Source organism: Tyto alba, unplaced genomic scaffold (assembly GCF_018691265.1).
Source record: "Tyto alba isolate M040663 unplaced genomic scaffold, T.alba_DEE_v4.0 Super-Scaffold_6, whole genome shotgun sequence".
Lineage (NCBI taxonomy): Eukaryota > Metazoa > Chordata > Aves > Strigiformes > Tytonidae > Tyto > Tyto alba.
In genome coordinates, this window is record NW_024881327.1 from 45,316,537 (window position 1) to 45,333,991 (window position 17,455).

The window sequence follows — 17,455 nt, forward strand, 5'->3', positions numbered from 1 at the left end:
CACAGGGGTTTTTTTTGCTTCTTACTGCTTGTGTAACAACTGTCTTATTGCATATATCCATCCAGGCAATACATTAGACAAGACTGAATTTCACCTGGACCTCTTCCCAAACGTTGTGAGACAGATAGGAAGATATTAAGAAAATAACCCTAATCTTTTTAGACCGGTAACTGATTATATTTCCACTTCAAAAGTCTACCGACACACAGGGAATCCTGCAGACCAGGAAAAAACATTAGAAGATTAAAGTGAAATTATCTTAAATAAAAAGTTTGGATAGGGGAATTTAAAGTGAGATTGTCTTTATTAAAGACAAGAAAGTAGGGGTGGAAATTGTAATTTTAATTGCACTGTGCAACAGAATCATCCCAGGGAAAATTATATATAAACAGTAAGAGAACAAAAACAAATCGCTCAATACTTTTGTTGAAATACTATTTTTTCATTCTACTGGTTCTAACTCATATCAGAAGAGACAGACTGGCAGATTTGTTGAAGGCAACTGGGTGCTGAAAACAACTTATAACTTGCAGAAACATGTCCCTGAAGCATACCTCCATTGCTGCTGATGCCAAGCAAAAATACCAGAACTCTTAATTAAAAACAGATATTTAAACAAAAGTAGCTTTATACTGATTCTCAGTGCCCTTATTCTTCTCACTCTTGACAGTAATCAGAGATGGAAGGTCTGATGTCCTATAAACACCAGTCCTCATCCTCCCTTGGCAAGATCTCAGTTCAGAGATGTAACCTTCAAAGCTGAGGTTCCCTTCAGAATCATCACAGGAGTGTGTGCCGGGGTCTTCCAGTTTGACTCCATCCACATCGATTATCCTGTTTACGGGGAGCTCCGTTCCAGGGTTCTCCCTCGCACCAGGAGGATTAAAACTTCTGCTGATCTTCACTTTGTGAGAGGTCTGCTCACAAGAATTTCCTGAAGTCCCTTGTGAATCTTTTTTCTTTCTCTGGTTTGCACCTAACAGAAGAATTAAAATAAAAAACACAAAAGAGGAGAGTTATGTATATTCTGGTTTTATTAGTTTTCAGTATTGCAACCTCCTCTGAGGTCCTAATGGTAGATAGTCAGCTGAGATATTCCTTCACTCCCATCAAGGAGACTTATTGATGTACCAAGTACATAACTAAGCAGTAAATCTCAAAGATAAATGTAAAATGTTAATATGCATCTGTCTTAATTTAGCATTTTTTCAGAGTTTTTTAAAAGACTCCATTAAAAATAACTACTTAGTATAAATTTGTACACATCTAGAACAAAAACTCTCACACCAGCAAACCCAAAGGTAGAGGACAATATAGAGTTTCCACCGGGGCAGAACATGAGATTAGCTTTAATTCTTTTCTATTGGCCTCCAATACCAGATTCCTGCTTAGACGTTATTTTCACTTGGCTAGAGATTAATTCTCTAGCAAACTCAAAAAGGATGATTTTAAGTTGCAGTTCACTGTCCTGAACTGCAACTGAGCAACTATGAGCCATGGTTTACAGCACAAGAAGAAAATAAATAACCTGCTGAAGGGCTTCAAACATTCAAGAAACAGCTGAGTTGTATGTGATTTTAACCTTGAAGTTTCTTTTTTGGTACAGTGATTCTAAAATCAAAATTGTTAGGACTTGGGGCTGTTCTCTAGAGCTACTCATACAAAGTCATTACTATCCCAAGGTAACCATAGATTACAACCTTGAGCTCCCCAAAAGGTACTTTGGCGTTAGGTGTGACACTGCAAAATGCCAGGCACTTCTTAAAGCAAATGCAGATGAAGCTGTCTGGCCTGTTTCAACAGGCAACAAGAAGGGAAGGCTGAAGAATGAGTTGATTTCATGATTTGCACCATGGTTACCAACATGATCTTTTTAGTTGAGGTGCCCCCACTGTAACAATATAAAAAGGGGCAGAATTTTCAGGGAGAAAGAACTGCTTTTATTGGACCAACTGATAAGCAAGAAAAAATAGAGAAACTTTCAAGGCACAAAGGCAGACTTGAGTAAGGGCTTCCATTTCATATTTAGTTTATTTTTCCCATGAATACTAGCTGGTCTTTTAAAAGATACCATCTTATCCAACATGTCTTACATAAAATATTTTTAAACTTTTTGCCACAGTACACACAAGTGCCTGACTAGCACATTTAGCCACACAAATCCCATGAGACTTGTGTGGTTAAATCCCATAGCTGGCTTTGAAATATATTATTTGTGTTTGTTCTACAAAATTATGTGTACAGGTTTTTTCAAGAAAAGTAAATTTCAATGTATAATCATCATAATCAATAACTTTTTGTTATGGAGAGGGGAAAAAATGCAAATGTAAAGGACAGAAAAAGCAATTCAGTACTGTTTCAATCAAATCACTCCAGGGTCTTGTCAAGGGTTAAAGCTTTCTATTTAATGAAAATAAGTTAAAATTCTAAGTAGTAAAATATTATTTTAGTGCTCTAGCTACAGTGCAGCCCCACATTAATAACGTGGATATTCCACATCATTAATGCTTGCCTTTTTTTCACATCCAGAGGAATTAGATCAAACTCCAAACAAATCAGCTGAGCAATAGCAGAGAGAAGGCAGAAAGCTTTCTCAGCTCTGCTAGCCCAGCACGACTCCAGCCTACTAAATTACAGCTAACATTTAATGGGACTATATTATGCTTCTTGTTTACATCTTTATACTGCAGCCGAACACTGCCTTAATTTTAACTGCTGTTTGCATGTCTGTGGTGTAAAATGCTATTCTTCTATTGTAAAATGCTTCTCTCAACATGAATGTACTGAATTTTACTCCTGATCTTTTTAATCTACTATTTTATTCCCTTTAAGGAAGATCTCTGATTCTCCTTTCAAGTTAATTTAAAAGAGAAACTGATTTCTAGAAATCCATACTACTGATAAATTACAACAAACAGTTTGCATTGACAAAGCATGAGTCATCCAGCTGTACTAGTATTGAGAACATATCCTTCTACTAAATGTTGTGTAAAGAAACACCTTTGATGGTGGTGTAAGGTCTCATAGCTCTGTTGACTTGAACTAAGCTGAGACACTTTCCACAGTCAAAAGATACAGCCTGCATTAACAGGGTACAACAGATGAAAGAGCTGGAAACACCTACTGGGGAACACTACAGAAGGTGTAAGTATTGCTGTATTTATTTGGTTGCTAAGTCTTTCTACAGCTAAATATAAGAAATGCCATTAAGTCCTGGAATTATGGTGTTACTGAGTCATCACATGAAGCAACTGGGCTTGCAAGCTGTCTAATAGGAACAAAGCAAAAATAAGGTCAACGTTAGCTCTCGGGCTTCACAAGACGTAAATCCATCTGAAGAGGAATAAACCTGTATTATGCGTAGTTTTTTCTATTAATGCCCTTTTCAGGAGCAATCCCTCTGAAGCATCTAATAAATTACTACTAGAGGCAGGACAGTAACAGAGGCCTTATCTAAAATACTGGTTCAAAAGAATATGGAATTACTAAGGGATAATACTGTGAAGATGGTTTTTATTTTCCTGGAAGGGTAGAAACTATCTTAGTTCACCTACACCAAACAGGAAGATATGTCAAGAGTAGCACTACATTGAAAAAATATTTTAGTGTGCTTTTTTCCTCATTTTTAAAAGCAAAGCATTTATGAAGCAAGGCTATTTAGCACAAATAATAGGAGATACTCCCCCAAACAGCTTGTGTATAAAAGTATCCTAAAAGTTTTAAAATAGACTCAAGGCTTGCATATACTCTGTGGAGCTTTATAACAAGGCTTAAACGATGCCTACAACACTTCTGCACTGGTCATAATCTCTTTTTAAGTAACAAATACCTGAGCAAACTTAGCTATGAAGGGCACCACTTAAGGTGCAAAGAGCTTTCACAGATAAAATTTCTGTTCACATATTCTTGCACTGAAACAATGAAAACCTCCATGAATATCTCTGTGGATTGCTTTGCCTTGCATAAAGCATATCAGGAATGATATCACATTTTCCTGAGCCTAATCTGTCAAATGTCCTACCTAACTTCAGAAAGGAAAGGAAGCCAGTGCTTAGAGCAGTATTTGCACAGGTTAATTTCCAAACAGACTGGAATAGCATAATCATTTTAAAGATTACCTATTGGTAATCTTCACGCACCCTGGTAAGCATTCCATGTAGCTCTAAGGGAATTTTTTTGTGCATCTGATCCCATTAATATGTCCCAGCTGGTTTAAAGATGGGCTGATGCATGTCATCTTCTGTCATTAAATTGAAGATCTAGTATTTTACAGACTCGCGGCTAAATGACTGCTTAGAAGGCTAAGTGCCCTGGTCTGCATTTTTCAAAAGGCTAACAATCAGGCATCATTTTGGCTCATCTCCTGACTTCCTTTGCCAGTATTTCTATTTTTCTGATATTCTGATTTTGTGTATTATTGTCCAGCTCTCTGAATTTAACATTATGATTATGGCCAAGTGTCTTTACAGAGGAAGACAAAGATGAATTTTTCTTCTGTATAAAATATTCCTCAAACTCTAAGTAAGATCTAAGCAAGATATCAGACGACACGGTCTTCCAAATAGTTTAGGACCAAGGAAACATTTGGCCAAATTCCAGGCAAAGACGAGCTCACAAGAAAACTGGAAATTTCGGGAACAGCATTAACTATTAAATGTAGATGATACGATCAAATAACCATAACTGTAATGCAGATGCTTTGGATTTAACAGTCCATCCACAACATCTTGCAGGGATACTGTTTCTATGCCATAATTATTAGACCCATTTATTATCTAAGTGCCAAATTTTAGTTATGATTCACTCAAAGCATAATTTAGATCTGGTCTGAAATTCTGTTCCTATAGGTTTAAGTGATCAATACTCAATATAGTTCCAATCACATCATATTTATCTTTTTTTTTTATAAAAAAAAAGAGATTATGTTTATTAAGTTTCACAGTAGGAGATGAACTCTGTATTTGAATGCCCATACTTAGCAGATTTCATATGTCAATATTAAATTCTATTCCATAATTTTCCAACACCATTTCCATATAGACAGACACCTCTTCCATGTAGATTCAGCATTTCTCTTAGCAGTCTACCTTTGCTAAAATCCTACTGTTCTTGTCAAAGCTGTTTATTATTTAGGTGGCTCTCAGTTCTACTAAAAGATAACAATACTCTGCTGGCTTCTGTACTGTTGATTCCAGGCATTTAACTTCTAATATCAGAGAGGATCAGATATTCAGTTAAAAAGAATGAGCTCCAGTTTAGTGATTTTGTGCTGACTTACAGCAGATGAGAATCTGTTTGATAGTACTTCACAATACTTCTAATTCTTGTGAAAAGAAATCACCTAAGTTTTCAGGAACAATTCCTGGAATTGGTTATTTACTGGCATATACCACCCCCAAGTAAAATCAGTCATTTTCAGTCTCCAAATTAATAAGACTCTGGTATGTTCTTTAATGTGGGAGATTGGGCAGAGACAGTTCCCATCTCTGATTCCACACAACAACCTGTCTTAAGGTGATAACACGCTGCCAATAGAGCATTTTTTTACATGAGACTTAAAAAAGGAGGCTTTTTGATGGTCACTTCTGCAATGGGTGTTCACTTCGATGTCCCGGAGGTATTTCAGTATGAGTAATTCTCTTCCTCAAAATACGTGTAATTTGGTAGTTTCACTCTGGGAAAGACACTTCTCTGTTCCTGTCCTAAACTGTTGGGAAATGGTACTTCAAAATTTTCACCTTCCCAGATGTGGACTCTTTTACGTGGTGGATAAATGACTTCCACAGTGGCTGATATACTGTCAGTACTGTAAGCGTTTGTTTTTTTGTTTTGTTTTGTTTTTTTTTTAAGTTTGTAAGGTGATTTATGCTTCCAGGGGGAAAAGGGTACTTTATATTTGAGATTTAGAATTCTGCTGGTTAAATTTCCTTTAACAGTTTCTTTCCTTTTATCTTTTAACTGATACACCACCAAGGAGAAAAAGGATTTAATAGAAGATTTATCTACCTACAGTTTATGCTAAATCTTTTCAAAGGAAATTTGACTTTAAATAGTGTATTTCACTTGCGTGATGAAACACCAACTGCAGCATATGCTTGCTGCTTTGAAATTTGACTCAATAACAATGAACACGTCAAGCTCGGAAATGGATTATTCTACAAAGCAGCAATACTCTGTATTGCCAGTCTATTTACTTTTGTCCAGGGAATTTCTGGAATACATTTGCAGCATTAAGTTTAGAAAGACAGGGCGGATATAAATTCTTCCAATCCACTCATCTCAAAAGCATTCATAAGAAGAACAAAGCACAAAACATTATTCAGAAAAACAAATTCTTAATATTGTATAGAAGAGGGAGCTGGCATGACTACTATTGCTCACCAGTGGCACATATAATCAAAAAAGGAAACACTGCAAACTGTGTTTGCTGAGGGCAGTGACCTTCTATATATATGGCTACAACAGCTGCCGAAGAGAACTGCACACAACATCATTTAAAAGCCAGGAACAGTCCAAGGATAAATAAAATGAAAAGTTCTGAATTTTGATCCCCACTGATGTGCATGCCCTCAATAACACTAACCAACTTGCTTAAACTGTTTCTCCACTGCTAAAATTGAAATAATTATTTAATACTTTCCAAGAAGTAGACATGATAAAACATCTCTGCAACAGTCCACAACTATTCAGCCCTCAGTTTGATCTTCCAGCATTTATTGTTAACATTCTTTCTGCTTTTCCGTCAGTACTCGGTAACAGAAGGTTTAATTATGGCAGAGAGTAGTATGTTGGGAAATAGTGGATTGAAATACTCGAATCAGTTTTAAATTAATCTACCATTCATTATGTTATTTTTCAATTAATAAATTCTAAAATGTGGTTTAACAGGACTTCCATTTACGTTTCAACTAATAATTCAACTAAATTCATTTCATCACCCAAATGTAAGTCATGTGTTTGAATACATCTGCTTTTAGCCTGTGTGCATTTGGTTCAAAGAGCAGTTGTAATTTTTCTAAAATTTTTATCTAGTCAGGGATAAAATTTGTAATTCTTTCTAAAATATGTATCTTGCTGTTTGATTGAAATAAACTTACATTTCAAACCATCATCCCTCAAGGCCTTTCTTGCTTTCCTGTTGTCTACTCTTAACACAACTCTCCTTCTCCTCTATTATTGATCTACATGCAATTCTCCCATTTAATCATGATCTGATTAAAAGAGGATTAACAGATTCTGGCCTTAGTATTACTGAATCCCCATGAGTACTTCTTTATATTGATCCAGAAACCCATTATCTTCTATAAAATTATACAGAACCAGTAAGGATGTAATTAACTGCAGGACAACAGGCTTTGTTAAAAATAATTACTTGCATTATTTTTACATCTTTAAAGTCATAATCCCTTCCTCCTCTTAAATTTTTATTTATGCTTTCGTTTATGTGGTTATCTTGATTTACACATGAAACACTGCTGGATTATGTCTAAAATATGCCACATGAATTAAGGGATTATGTAAAATATTAATTACATAAAATATTATACAATTTATTACAAAAATAAAGGTTTGTTTTGAATTTTTCAAGACATATGCATGATCATTTTTAATCTCCTTAACTATCACAAAGTTTATTGCACTTGGAATTCATTACCCTTATAACTGAAAAGTTTAGTAGCCAAAAAGTGAAAATCACAGAAATACCACTGGTATTATCTGATCTCTGTTGCCCAGTTGTAGCGCACTGCGTCCTCTCTGAGAATAAGAATAAAGAGCACTTGGGAGGGTATTTTTGTCTTTGGGAACAATAGCCAGTCACAGACTCTGTGAGTCCACCCTGACATTTTATTTCTGCATAATTTATCTTTCAAAGCAAAAACATCCGAGCACTGGTATTAAAAATTCATTTTCTGAAAGAATTCTTTCCAGTCAGAAGGGAAGCAAGTTTATTTTGAGGATACAATTGCCCAATTTCAGAAAGAAAATGGTGTCTTCAGAAAAAGTTAAGTAACTTTTTATGTAGTCTAAATTCACCCTTTATCTCCCATAGCCATATTATTAAAGCATAATTCCAGAGACTTCACCATGCTTTTATTTTCCCTAGCTGGCTCTCTATCTCAACCAATGACATTATATGCCTATTAAAATGGAGTTCTGCATAAACTCTTTATTCTACTGAATTGCTGGATCCAGTTTATACATCTACTCAAAAAAATACCTTCTTACTTGATAGGCAATAATTCAATTGACTGTAATTGTAATTTAATTTCAAGTATACTTCTCATCCTAAATGCAAAAAAAAAAAAAAAAAAAACCAAAAAAAAGGGGACGGAGGGAATTTTTTTTAATAACAGAAGAAAGAACAAGTTGATGAAATCAAATCTACAGTCTGTGCACCTTCAGTATGGATTGCTGCAAATTATCCTGTCTAAGGATGAAATGGTACTCCCTGAAAAAGCCCATTTACTACCAAGACTAAATGCCCATGTACTTTGTAGCAGAAGCAACAATCACAGTGAACAACTCACAGGCCCCAGTGGAATATCACTGAATGAATAATCTAGTGCAAGGCCTCTGGATATTCACAGCTCTTTAGGGGACTGAAAGTTTGAAAGACTGCCTCTCCCCATGACTGCTATTTTTCACTTGAGTAAGCAACATGCCTAACCCTCAGGGAACAACATTCTGCACAACACTCAAAGTACTTAGACTATACCATGTAGTTAAAGAAAAAAAAAAAACAAAAAAACAAAACCCAACAAACAAACAAAAAACCACACACACACACACCCCACACACACAAAATTAACCAAAAATATTAAATCAGTATTTTAAAACTTTCAAAAATGAATGGATCACTTCAAGCCAATTACACCACACGATGTTATTTCTTCCACAGATGGGTACCACCACCATTATAAGTAGAGACATGGAGTAAACGCATTTCAGAATTAGTCTTCAGATTCCAGAAACCCCTGATTTTTAAAGTGGGAAATTTGCCAGAACTAGCAAGCCTATTCAAAAATAAAGACATTTTCTCTAGATGAGTAACACAACAAGAATCAGTAATGATTCTTGTGTTGCAAACTGATTTATTTCATAGCTAAATATTACTACAGTATAAACATGTTTCACTTAAGAAAGTTCTGCGTTTGTAAAATTGTTCTCAAAAGCTCTGAGTGATGCAAACTTCATTTTGTTGTTTTCATTACATTATTCATATTTTGCTTTCTAGATCTTCAAATGAAAAAAAATCTCCAGTTACCCATTACAGGGATGGATCTTGGCCTGGCTTTGCTACATCAGCCTGTGGTTAGTGAATTGCCCCCTGCAGAACATCCATCCCCCAGCCCTTTTCCCAGCATATATAAACCCAATGTATAAAAGGCCAGCACACAGTGTAAGCATACATGTTGTTTACCTTTATACCAATTTGAAACCAAGATTATAGACCACCTTTTTACCCCAGTATTTTAATTCAATAAACCAATCAGAAATGCATTTTCCATTGATAGGAGATTATGAATGAAGAACCATTAAAGCACTTAAAAAATCAACCATTATTAATGATTTAGTCCTCTGAAATACCAGTTCTTGACTGGAGATAGTTTCCAGCAGTCCTTATTATAATAACTGTACATCACTGAATAGTCTTTCCATGCAAACTCCATGAAATCATGAAAATAGAAAAGTTTTGTTTCAGCCCACATTTTTTTCCCATAAAATCACCATTATTTTGTAGTATACAGTTCCCAGAAAATTGTAGTGTACTTTGAGAGGAGTGTAGAATAGAGTTAGTGTATGCAATAAGGTTGTAACAAAAAAGGAAGGTGTCTTACATCTTTCTTTTAGATTTTTGGTTTTCCTCAAAAAAAAAAAAAAAAAGAATCCAGTTTGCCACACAGCTAAGAGAAACTAAGATTTTAGTTTTGCAGAAGTATTGTTTCATTACTTAAAGGTCTCCCATAGGTGACTATGACAGAAAAATAAAACACAATCACTAGTGAAAGAGTAGATCAGTTGGAATACCTGAAAATTAAAATCTTTTTAAAAAAATAAAATCAATTCAGTATGTAGGATATTAGTTATCTGTGGTGGAAAAGCCTGAATAATTTTAGAAGGGGAACTGCTACAGGGCTTTCAACTGCTTCATTTTATTTCATGGAGGCCCACAACTATGTGGGAACACAGTGACTTTTGGAAAAACTACATTTTCAGCTCCTAGAACACAATAAGGCCTACGTATCAGTATGACAAGCCTATCTGCAGTCGTTTGTTTTTGTTTTTTTTTTTTTTTAATTAGGCTTCTCAGTACTGTTAGGTAGGACCCATCTCTAAGAATTAAAAGGGTAGTGCAGTCTCCAGCACCCATCCAACCCTTCATGTCTTACCCAAGAACACCAAATAAAGAGGTTGTTATATTGGTTACTCCATATCAAATGAACTGAGATCACCAGCTCATTTCTTGAAGACCAGGGAAGAGTTGCTTTAGTTTAAAATAAGAAAGAAAGTAATGAATATAAAGTTTAGCCCACGAACCCGAAGACAGAAGAGACTCTCCTTTCAGGAGTTCCTATTATGACTCATTTAAAAGAAATCTCCTGTCTTATTTGCCTTCTGGTGCACATGTCAATGCTATGGATTTCACATGTGACCCATCAGCATCTCAAGACAGCATTTGCCCATTGATATGAGATTATTAACAAATATAACGTTTGTCAACTTTGTCTCATGGTAATTGATAGTTCATATCTATTAATCTCTTTGTTATTTGAAGATAATTTAAATCATAATTCTTAATCCAGGACAGAAAGAACTGTTTTTAAATAATGAAGAAAATCAAAGCTTAAAACCAGTTTGTGTAACTAGGTCTAGAATTTATTACTCCTGAGAGAACAAAGATACAAAATACATGTGAAAACTACACAAGGATTTCTACAAAGTAAAAAGTAGAAAGTGGAAAAAGGGAAAGCTACAGTTCAGTGGCTACACAGAAACGTATGGCATGCATTAAAATATTGTAAATTCATGAAGTTTTTTTTTAAGTGCAAATGGTTTTTTTTAACAGTTCTCACTGAAAAATATGCAAATTGATACCTATGTTGTACACTTGTCATATTATCAGAAAGACATCAACACAAATCTATGCATATACACATCAATACGTCTGAAGTATATTTTGTGGTTTTGTTATTTGTAGGCACTGGTTACAAGTCAGTTCAATACTCAGCTTCAGAAATTAAGTGGTAGCGCTCATAGAACATTTCTCAAATACTACTAATAAAGGAATTTGTTTTTAAAATACCAAGAGGATGAAATAACTTGCATTGCCATTTATAAGCATCCAACAACCAAAGAAGTATTTACAAATCATCAACCATACAGATAAGGAACAGTATCAAATACTCTGTGTAAAAAGATAAATAATTAAAATGTATATTCCCACATCACAAAGAAATGTGATCATACAAATTATGGCACCATATGTTTGTGAAACATCAAAAATAAGTGTAGCACATAGATACCCTCTTCTTATATTTTACATTAAAATGTACAGTACAATGACTGTAAAACGTCAATGTCACAACACCCATCATCTTCACACTCTTGTTTCTGGTAATAGCAATTATTATTAGAGTCCATGTTTATAAAGAAAATCCATACTTCAGCCTTGGGCTAATATTGCTCTGTGGTATTGCTAGACCATGAAACTTACATCCTAAAAAAAGTTACATATTTTCTTTAAAATTATCTAATAGAAAGAGCTACTTCACATGTGAATATTCTGGAAGAAAGTGGGACAGATGAAAGCTATTTCTCTGTGTAGGAAAGTATGAGTTAAAAAAACCTATCATTTTTCTTTTTAGTCAAATATCCAATTGATTAGAGAAATATTTTTTTAAATTAAGGTTTATCCATTTCAAATTTTATTCATAAACAGTGCTGCTATTTTTAACACATAATTAGGGTTCCTGCTAAAGCACTTAAACTTCCAAACTCTAATCATGTATCTCATTATGACAAATGGTTCAGAAAATCTGGAACGCAACAGTGCTATGGAGTTCAAAATGCTGATATCCTGTTTTGTACTCCTAGGGTGAAGAACGAGATAATTATACATATAGATGTATTTTAAAGGTTTGTCCGCATGTGTCCATTTTTGGCCACATGCCAAATCCAAACAAAAGTACATTGTTAAAGGCAACCAGAAATATTACAGTTAGCACAGACTAAGGCAATGAAAAATTTATTTTTTTTTTTGTAAAAAAATTAAGGTGCAGAGAGAATTTTTTTTCTTGTTTTAATGGGTGCCAAATACTGATTAACAGTGCCAAGGAAAAGTAGTTTTACATAAAAGGAAAGACTATTAAAATCTAGAAATACCTGAATTGGATCTTTGATATCCAGATTTTTCCTGATTACCTGCAAAAGGAGTTGGGGGTGGATAATTGGCTTCTGTGAGTTTACTGATGTCTGACGGTGGTGTTGGTGGTGGCGGTGGTAGCAAAGTGCTGTTAGGGCTACTAATATCTCCTTCAGCCACAAGAGTCAAGTCTGCCACATTCTCATCATCTACCATCTGTATGCCTTCAGCTTGTAATTCTCTTGACTGCCTTTTCCATATTGTTGCATTGTTTTCCTGTGCATGCGGAATTGGAGACAATGCAGTATTAAAAGGAACACTGAAAGTCTTCTGACTGTGGAGTGCTGTCAAAGCAGATTTATGTTTATTTTCTGCGTAACCCATTTTCTTAACTGAATTTTCATTAAAGTTTTGTACAGACTCCTGTGTTCCACTTGGCGATGTACATCCATCCTTGCCATCATTTTTTGAAACTCGTTTGTTGAGGCCTTTAGGGCCTGCGGGAGTAGATGAGGATGGTTCTGGTCCAGTGGGTGGTAAACGAAGAAAGTCAGGAAGAATAAGGTCTTCTTTCCTTAGCAGTCCACGTTGGTCATCTGCTCTGTTACTTTGAGCTTTGGATATGAGTTCAAAAAATTCTATTGGGGAAAAACCCAAAATTGACAAGTTTTTGTCAGAAAGTGCAATGCCATTAAAACGTAAATTTTCAGCACATTTATTTTCCATGAAGATCTTCAATTCTTTCAATGCTGCCTTGAAATAAGATCCCATGTTAATTAGGAACTTTTTCAATTGCAGCAATGTTCACTAGCATCACTATAATTAAGACCATCAGGATTGCTATTGTAAGAGTTTTGCAGTTTAGAACAGCTGCAGTACACTGAGCCTTGAACACATCTCCTACTTTATGCAGTTAATAAATCTGTACACACACAGAGGATTTTTTAGTTCTTTATACGAAGCAAGGCTCTTGGTCTTACTGACAATGGGTGCACACTTTTATATTCTGGATGGTTTTTACCCATCTTAACCCAAAAATAGCCATGCCATTTGAAAGTTCAAAGATTCAAAATGTTGCAAACTTCCTTGTTATATTGAATTTCTCTCAGTTTAATAATATTTTATCACAGTTTAAATTCAATTCATGGTGTAGTTTTATTCCAGGATGTTATCATCACAGGGCACAATCAGACAATGATTTAAATAACCCCATTTTACTTTGTGCTGCAATGAATCAGTAGCATACCGGTAGTCAATAAACATCAAAGAAGCCATTACTAAAAGCAATGGGGCAGCTGTTTTATAGAGTTTTTAACACAATTAGAAGTGATTTTCTGATCATGCCCTTAATGATGTCCAATGGTTTAATATGTTTCTATATATAAATAATACTCATAGTAAATCACCACTGTTCTAGAAAGTGTCAAAACTTGGCAACAAGAAACTTATCAATCATAAGCCAAGAATTATACCACTCCTCAAAAAAGAAGCATCACAATAATAAACAGACTCTTTGGTACAAAACATATAAATATAAAAATACATAATTCTTAATATAGGGTCTCTGAATGTCCTAATTTTTCAAGAGGAGAGCATTGAAACTACAGAATATTAAATATGCTTAAAAAGGCCATCTCCAACAGGTTAATTAAAATCAACAGTTTCAACCCAGCTTATAAATACTGTTTGAAGCAAAAGTCATTACAAAATAAAGCACAGAACGTTAGTATCAGTTTTAACTTAGCATAATATGAAGTCATACACTTGCACTTGTATGACCTTATTCCTAATCCTCTATTCATATTTGGCAGGCTTTGCAATGTATTTGTAAAAATGACTTTTTAACATGCTTTGTCAAATGCCATAAAATCTGAATGTAGCCAAGATGGAAGCTTCAAAATGCTTCTTATTGCCAAAGTTTTGCAAAATGGCGGTATGCTTATTAAAACATGCAACATTTTTAATGTGTGTCATACAAAAATGTTCCTTTCTGAAATTTCAAACTTCATAGAACAGTTGATTTTTTTTTTCATTAAGAAACGGTCTACAACATTTGGTACGTGTTTTCCGAACTTGGACAAATTTCACAAAATTCAAAATAAAATGTGAAAGCCTCGAATTCTGAAGTTTTCAAATTATGTTAATGTTTTACTCAGCCCTAGGAAGAAAAATGAAAATATTAAAATATGGAAAACAAGTTAACAAAATAGTAAGCAACAGAAAATAATTTTAAATGCACTAATATCTTGTAATAACACTTTTATTAACAAACATCTATTTTGCAATAAAAGTTTTAGCCACAGCATTTTTTTTTCAATTCCAGTCAGTGGACATTTATTCACAGATGAACATTCATTTGCTGTATAACTGTGCATAACCAGGTTTTGGATATGCACAGTAGGTAACATCAGCAGTAAATTTAAATCTGTGGGTAAAATATGTCCTCTGCTTTTTTTCTACTTGGGAAAACAGGGAGGAGCTTGTAGGGCTGACAAGTCAGGCAATTGCTTCAGTTAATGCCCTAGGTATGTCAAGATTTCTAGTTCTACATTGGTTTTATTCCTCTTTCTTCCACGGACATCTTTCTATAAGAAAGCAAATTCTCTTATGAGTTCTTTTCCAATGATATCACTATAATTATTAAGATGTAATTGAAGGTAAAAATAGGACTCAGAATATACAAGATTACCAAAATAACCTCTTTGATTATTTCTACTTCTAATCACCTTTTCAGAGCAGTTATTGAACGTAAACTAAGCTTTTACTTTTGTCCATTACAGCTCCTCCACAGTCATCAGGTTGTATTGCCCTGACTGTTACAGAGTTTAGCAGAAAATTCTTACCTGAGTAAATTAGGGTCTACACCATTGTGCAGAATGCCTTTCAGTGAGATGAAGACTCTTACATAAAGGTGAACAAAAAGGCAAGCTTCTACATGGCTTGCAAAGGGTATCAAATGGGATATTCAACTGCAATTGAGTAAGTAATTCCTCTTATTTCACTGGAATTAGGTACTTTCACTTTTGAAAATCCCACTATGTACCTACATCTATTTTTAGGTATTTTTAAAATTTTACCTTCAGCTTCAAAAAGTTTACAATTCAAACACAATATCAAACAAAAATATAAGGATCATGACTATGATTGTCACAATGCAGTATTAAATACACAGTACCTTTTCCCACACAGATACAAAATTCTCATTTATCTAAGACTACTTATGTTAATACGTAAACTATAAAGTTCACATACCCTCTGCTTCATCCAAATTTATTTTCTGACATTTTTTTTTCCCAATCTTTGCAATAGAGTCTTCTCTCTTTGACAGCCGGACTTCCCTAGCATTTTTTCCATTTTCGCCTTTCATTTTGATAGAATTAGACTTGCCTAGAGTTCTTCCCTCTCCCTGCATTAGAAGGAAAGTTAAGGTACTACTTAAATTTAGGCTATATCATTGTGTAAATAATATGGACTAAGTGAAGAAAAAAATTAGTTTGAAAACACATTTCTCTAACACCGCCACAACAGTTTTAGTTTAATCTTGATTATTGTAAAGAACACTTGTCGTAGTAGTTCCCAAAAATGTATAAACAAATATAATACTGCTTACTCTGAAGAATTCACATTACAGAAAAGGCCTTTTAATTTCAGAGTAATTAATTTTCAAATATAGATAAACCAATGAGACCTGAAACAACAAATACAACAGAGTGAAAACTATGTGATTCATCATGAAAACAAAATTCTCACAAATAAATGCTGCTGGCAGTGGAAAAATATCAGATAAATTACAGTAATACTCAATCAAGTTACACAATTTCGCTGACTCAAAATCATGGATGAATGCAGCTTTTAGTATAGAATTCCAGAAGGAAACAAAAGATGATCTAAGGGACAAAAATCATTGCAGAAGACTTACAGTAGACACTTGATTTCTTGAAGTAGTTACAGTTGCACTCTGTTTTACTGATGCACCTTTTTGTTTATCTGTAAACACCGAACATAAACATACCTTATATAACTACAAATGTATAATTTCCCAAAGAAGTAATATTTATGTGACAATGATGCACAAAACAGATTTTTTGCTTTCAAATTTCTCAAAGATGTACTCAGAAAATAAAGAGTGAGTATAGTTGACATCCCCTGATACTTTTTGGTCAAAACCTACCAGAACCTCCCTCTCATCTTCAAATTTTCCTAATACTGGAAATACTTTTAAAGTTTAAAGATGCTAAAGTTTCATTTAAGTTCTCCTAAATTTTCACCTGATTTAGATCAAATAGCTTTTAAAGTCTCAGCTAGTAATTCAGTTTGTAATTCTCAAATTTATAATTTAAACAAGAAAAAAACAAAATTCAGCAGAAAAGACCGTTGAAAGGTCATGCTGAATCTTTTCCAACATGTTTTTGCATCAGTTGTTTTCTAGACATTGCCATAGCTTCTTCAGATTACATCTGCCTACAACAAATATACTGACTGAAGACCAAGCTGTGAACACAGAATCATGGCCATTTTTCAGTGGTATATTGCCACAGAATCAGCCTACTGCTAGAATGATCCTCTATAATTTAGGCTTTTATAGCAGCTGGCAGGACAGAGGATTACAGGTTTACTTGTAATCCTTAAACTAATTATCTGTGAGAGTATTTAGATCGATATCCTTTTACAAAATTATAACTGCTTCCGTTTCCTAGAAAAATGACAAATCTGATTCTCCTCAATAAATACCTCCATCTTCATTCTCCTAGTTCTTTCTCAGAATCTCTTCTCTAAGTCAATTTAATTTAACTACATCTAATTTCATTTTTAAAACCAAATATTCTATATCTATAAAAAGTTCTCCCAATGAAACCAAACCTTTACTCTCAAGGCTGCTTATATTAATCTAGCATGTTAATTGTGACAAAAGATTATCAGCTGTTCAGTTGATCAACTCCTATTTTTCAAATTATTTTGTTCAGGGAAATCACAATTTATATCCTCTTTAGTATTATCTTCAGAAATCATCACATAAAACTGGAGATGTAGGCTCTGCTACTTTCTCATGTTATAGAAGGTGGTTATCATAGAAGTATAATTAGTTGCTAC

General features: G+C 34.2%; 1 protein-coding gene across 4 annotated transcripts in view; it reads right to left on the bottom strand.

The window, feature by feature from the left end:
- Positions 1-322: 322 nt before the first annotated feature.
- Positions 323-17,455, bottom strand: part of RGS12 (regulator of G protein signaling 12) — a 91,788-nt gene continuing 74,655 nt past the window's right edge. For 2 of the 4 annotated variants that reach the window (XM_032987417.2, XM_032987416.2), the window contains exons 13-16: positions 16,284-16,351; positions 15,617-15,770; positions 12,385-13,002; positions 354-976 (exon numbers count right to left, since the gene is read on the bottom strand). In XM_032987417.2, the coding sequence (XP_032843308.1) occupies positions 612-976; positions 12,385-13,002; positions 15,617-15,770; positions 16,284-16,351 (1,205 nt within the window). In that variant the 3' untranslated portion in view covers positions 354-611. Of the gene's footprint in view, positions 977-12,384; positions 13,003-15,616; positions 15,771-16,283; positions 16,352-17,455 lie in introns of all 4 variants that reach the window. The other 2 variants (XM_042808288.1, XM_042808289.1) reach the window with 2 other exon arrangements.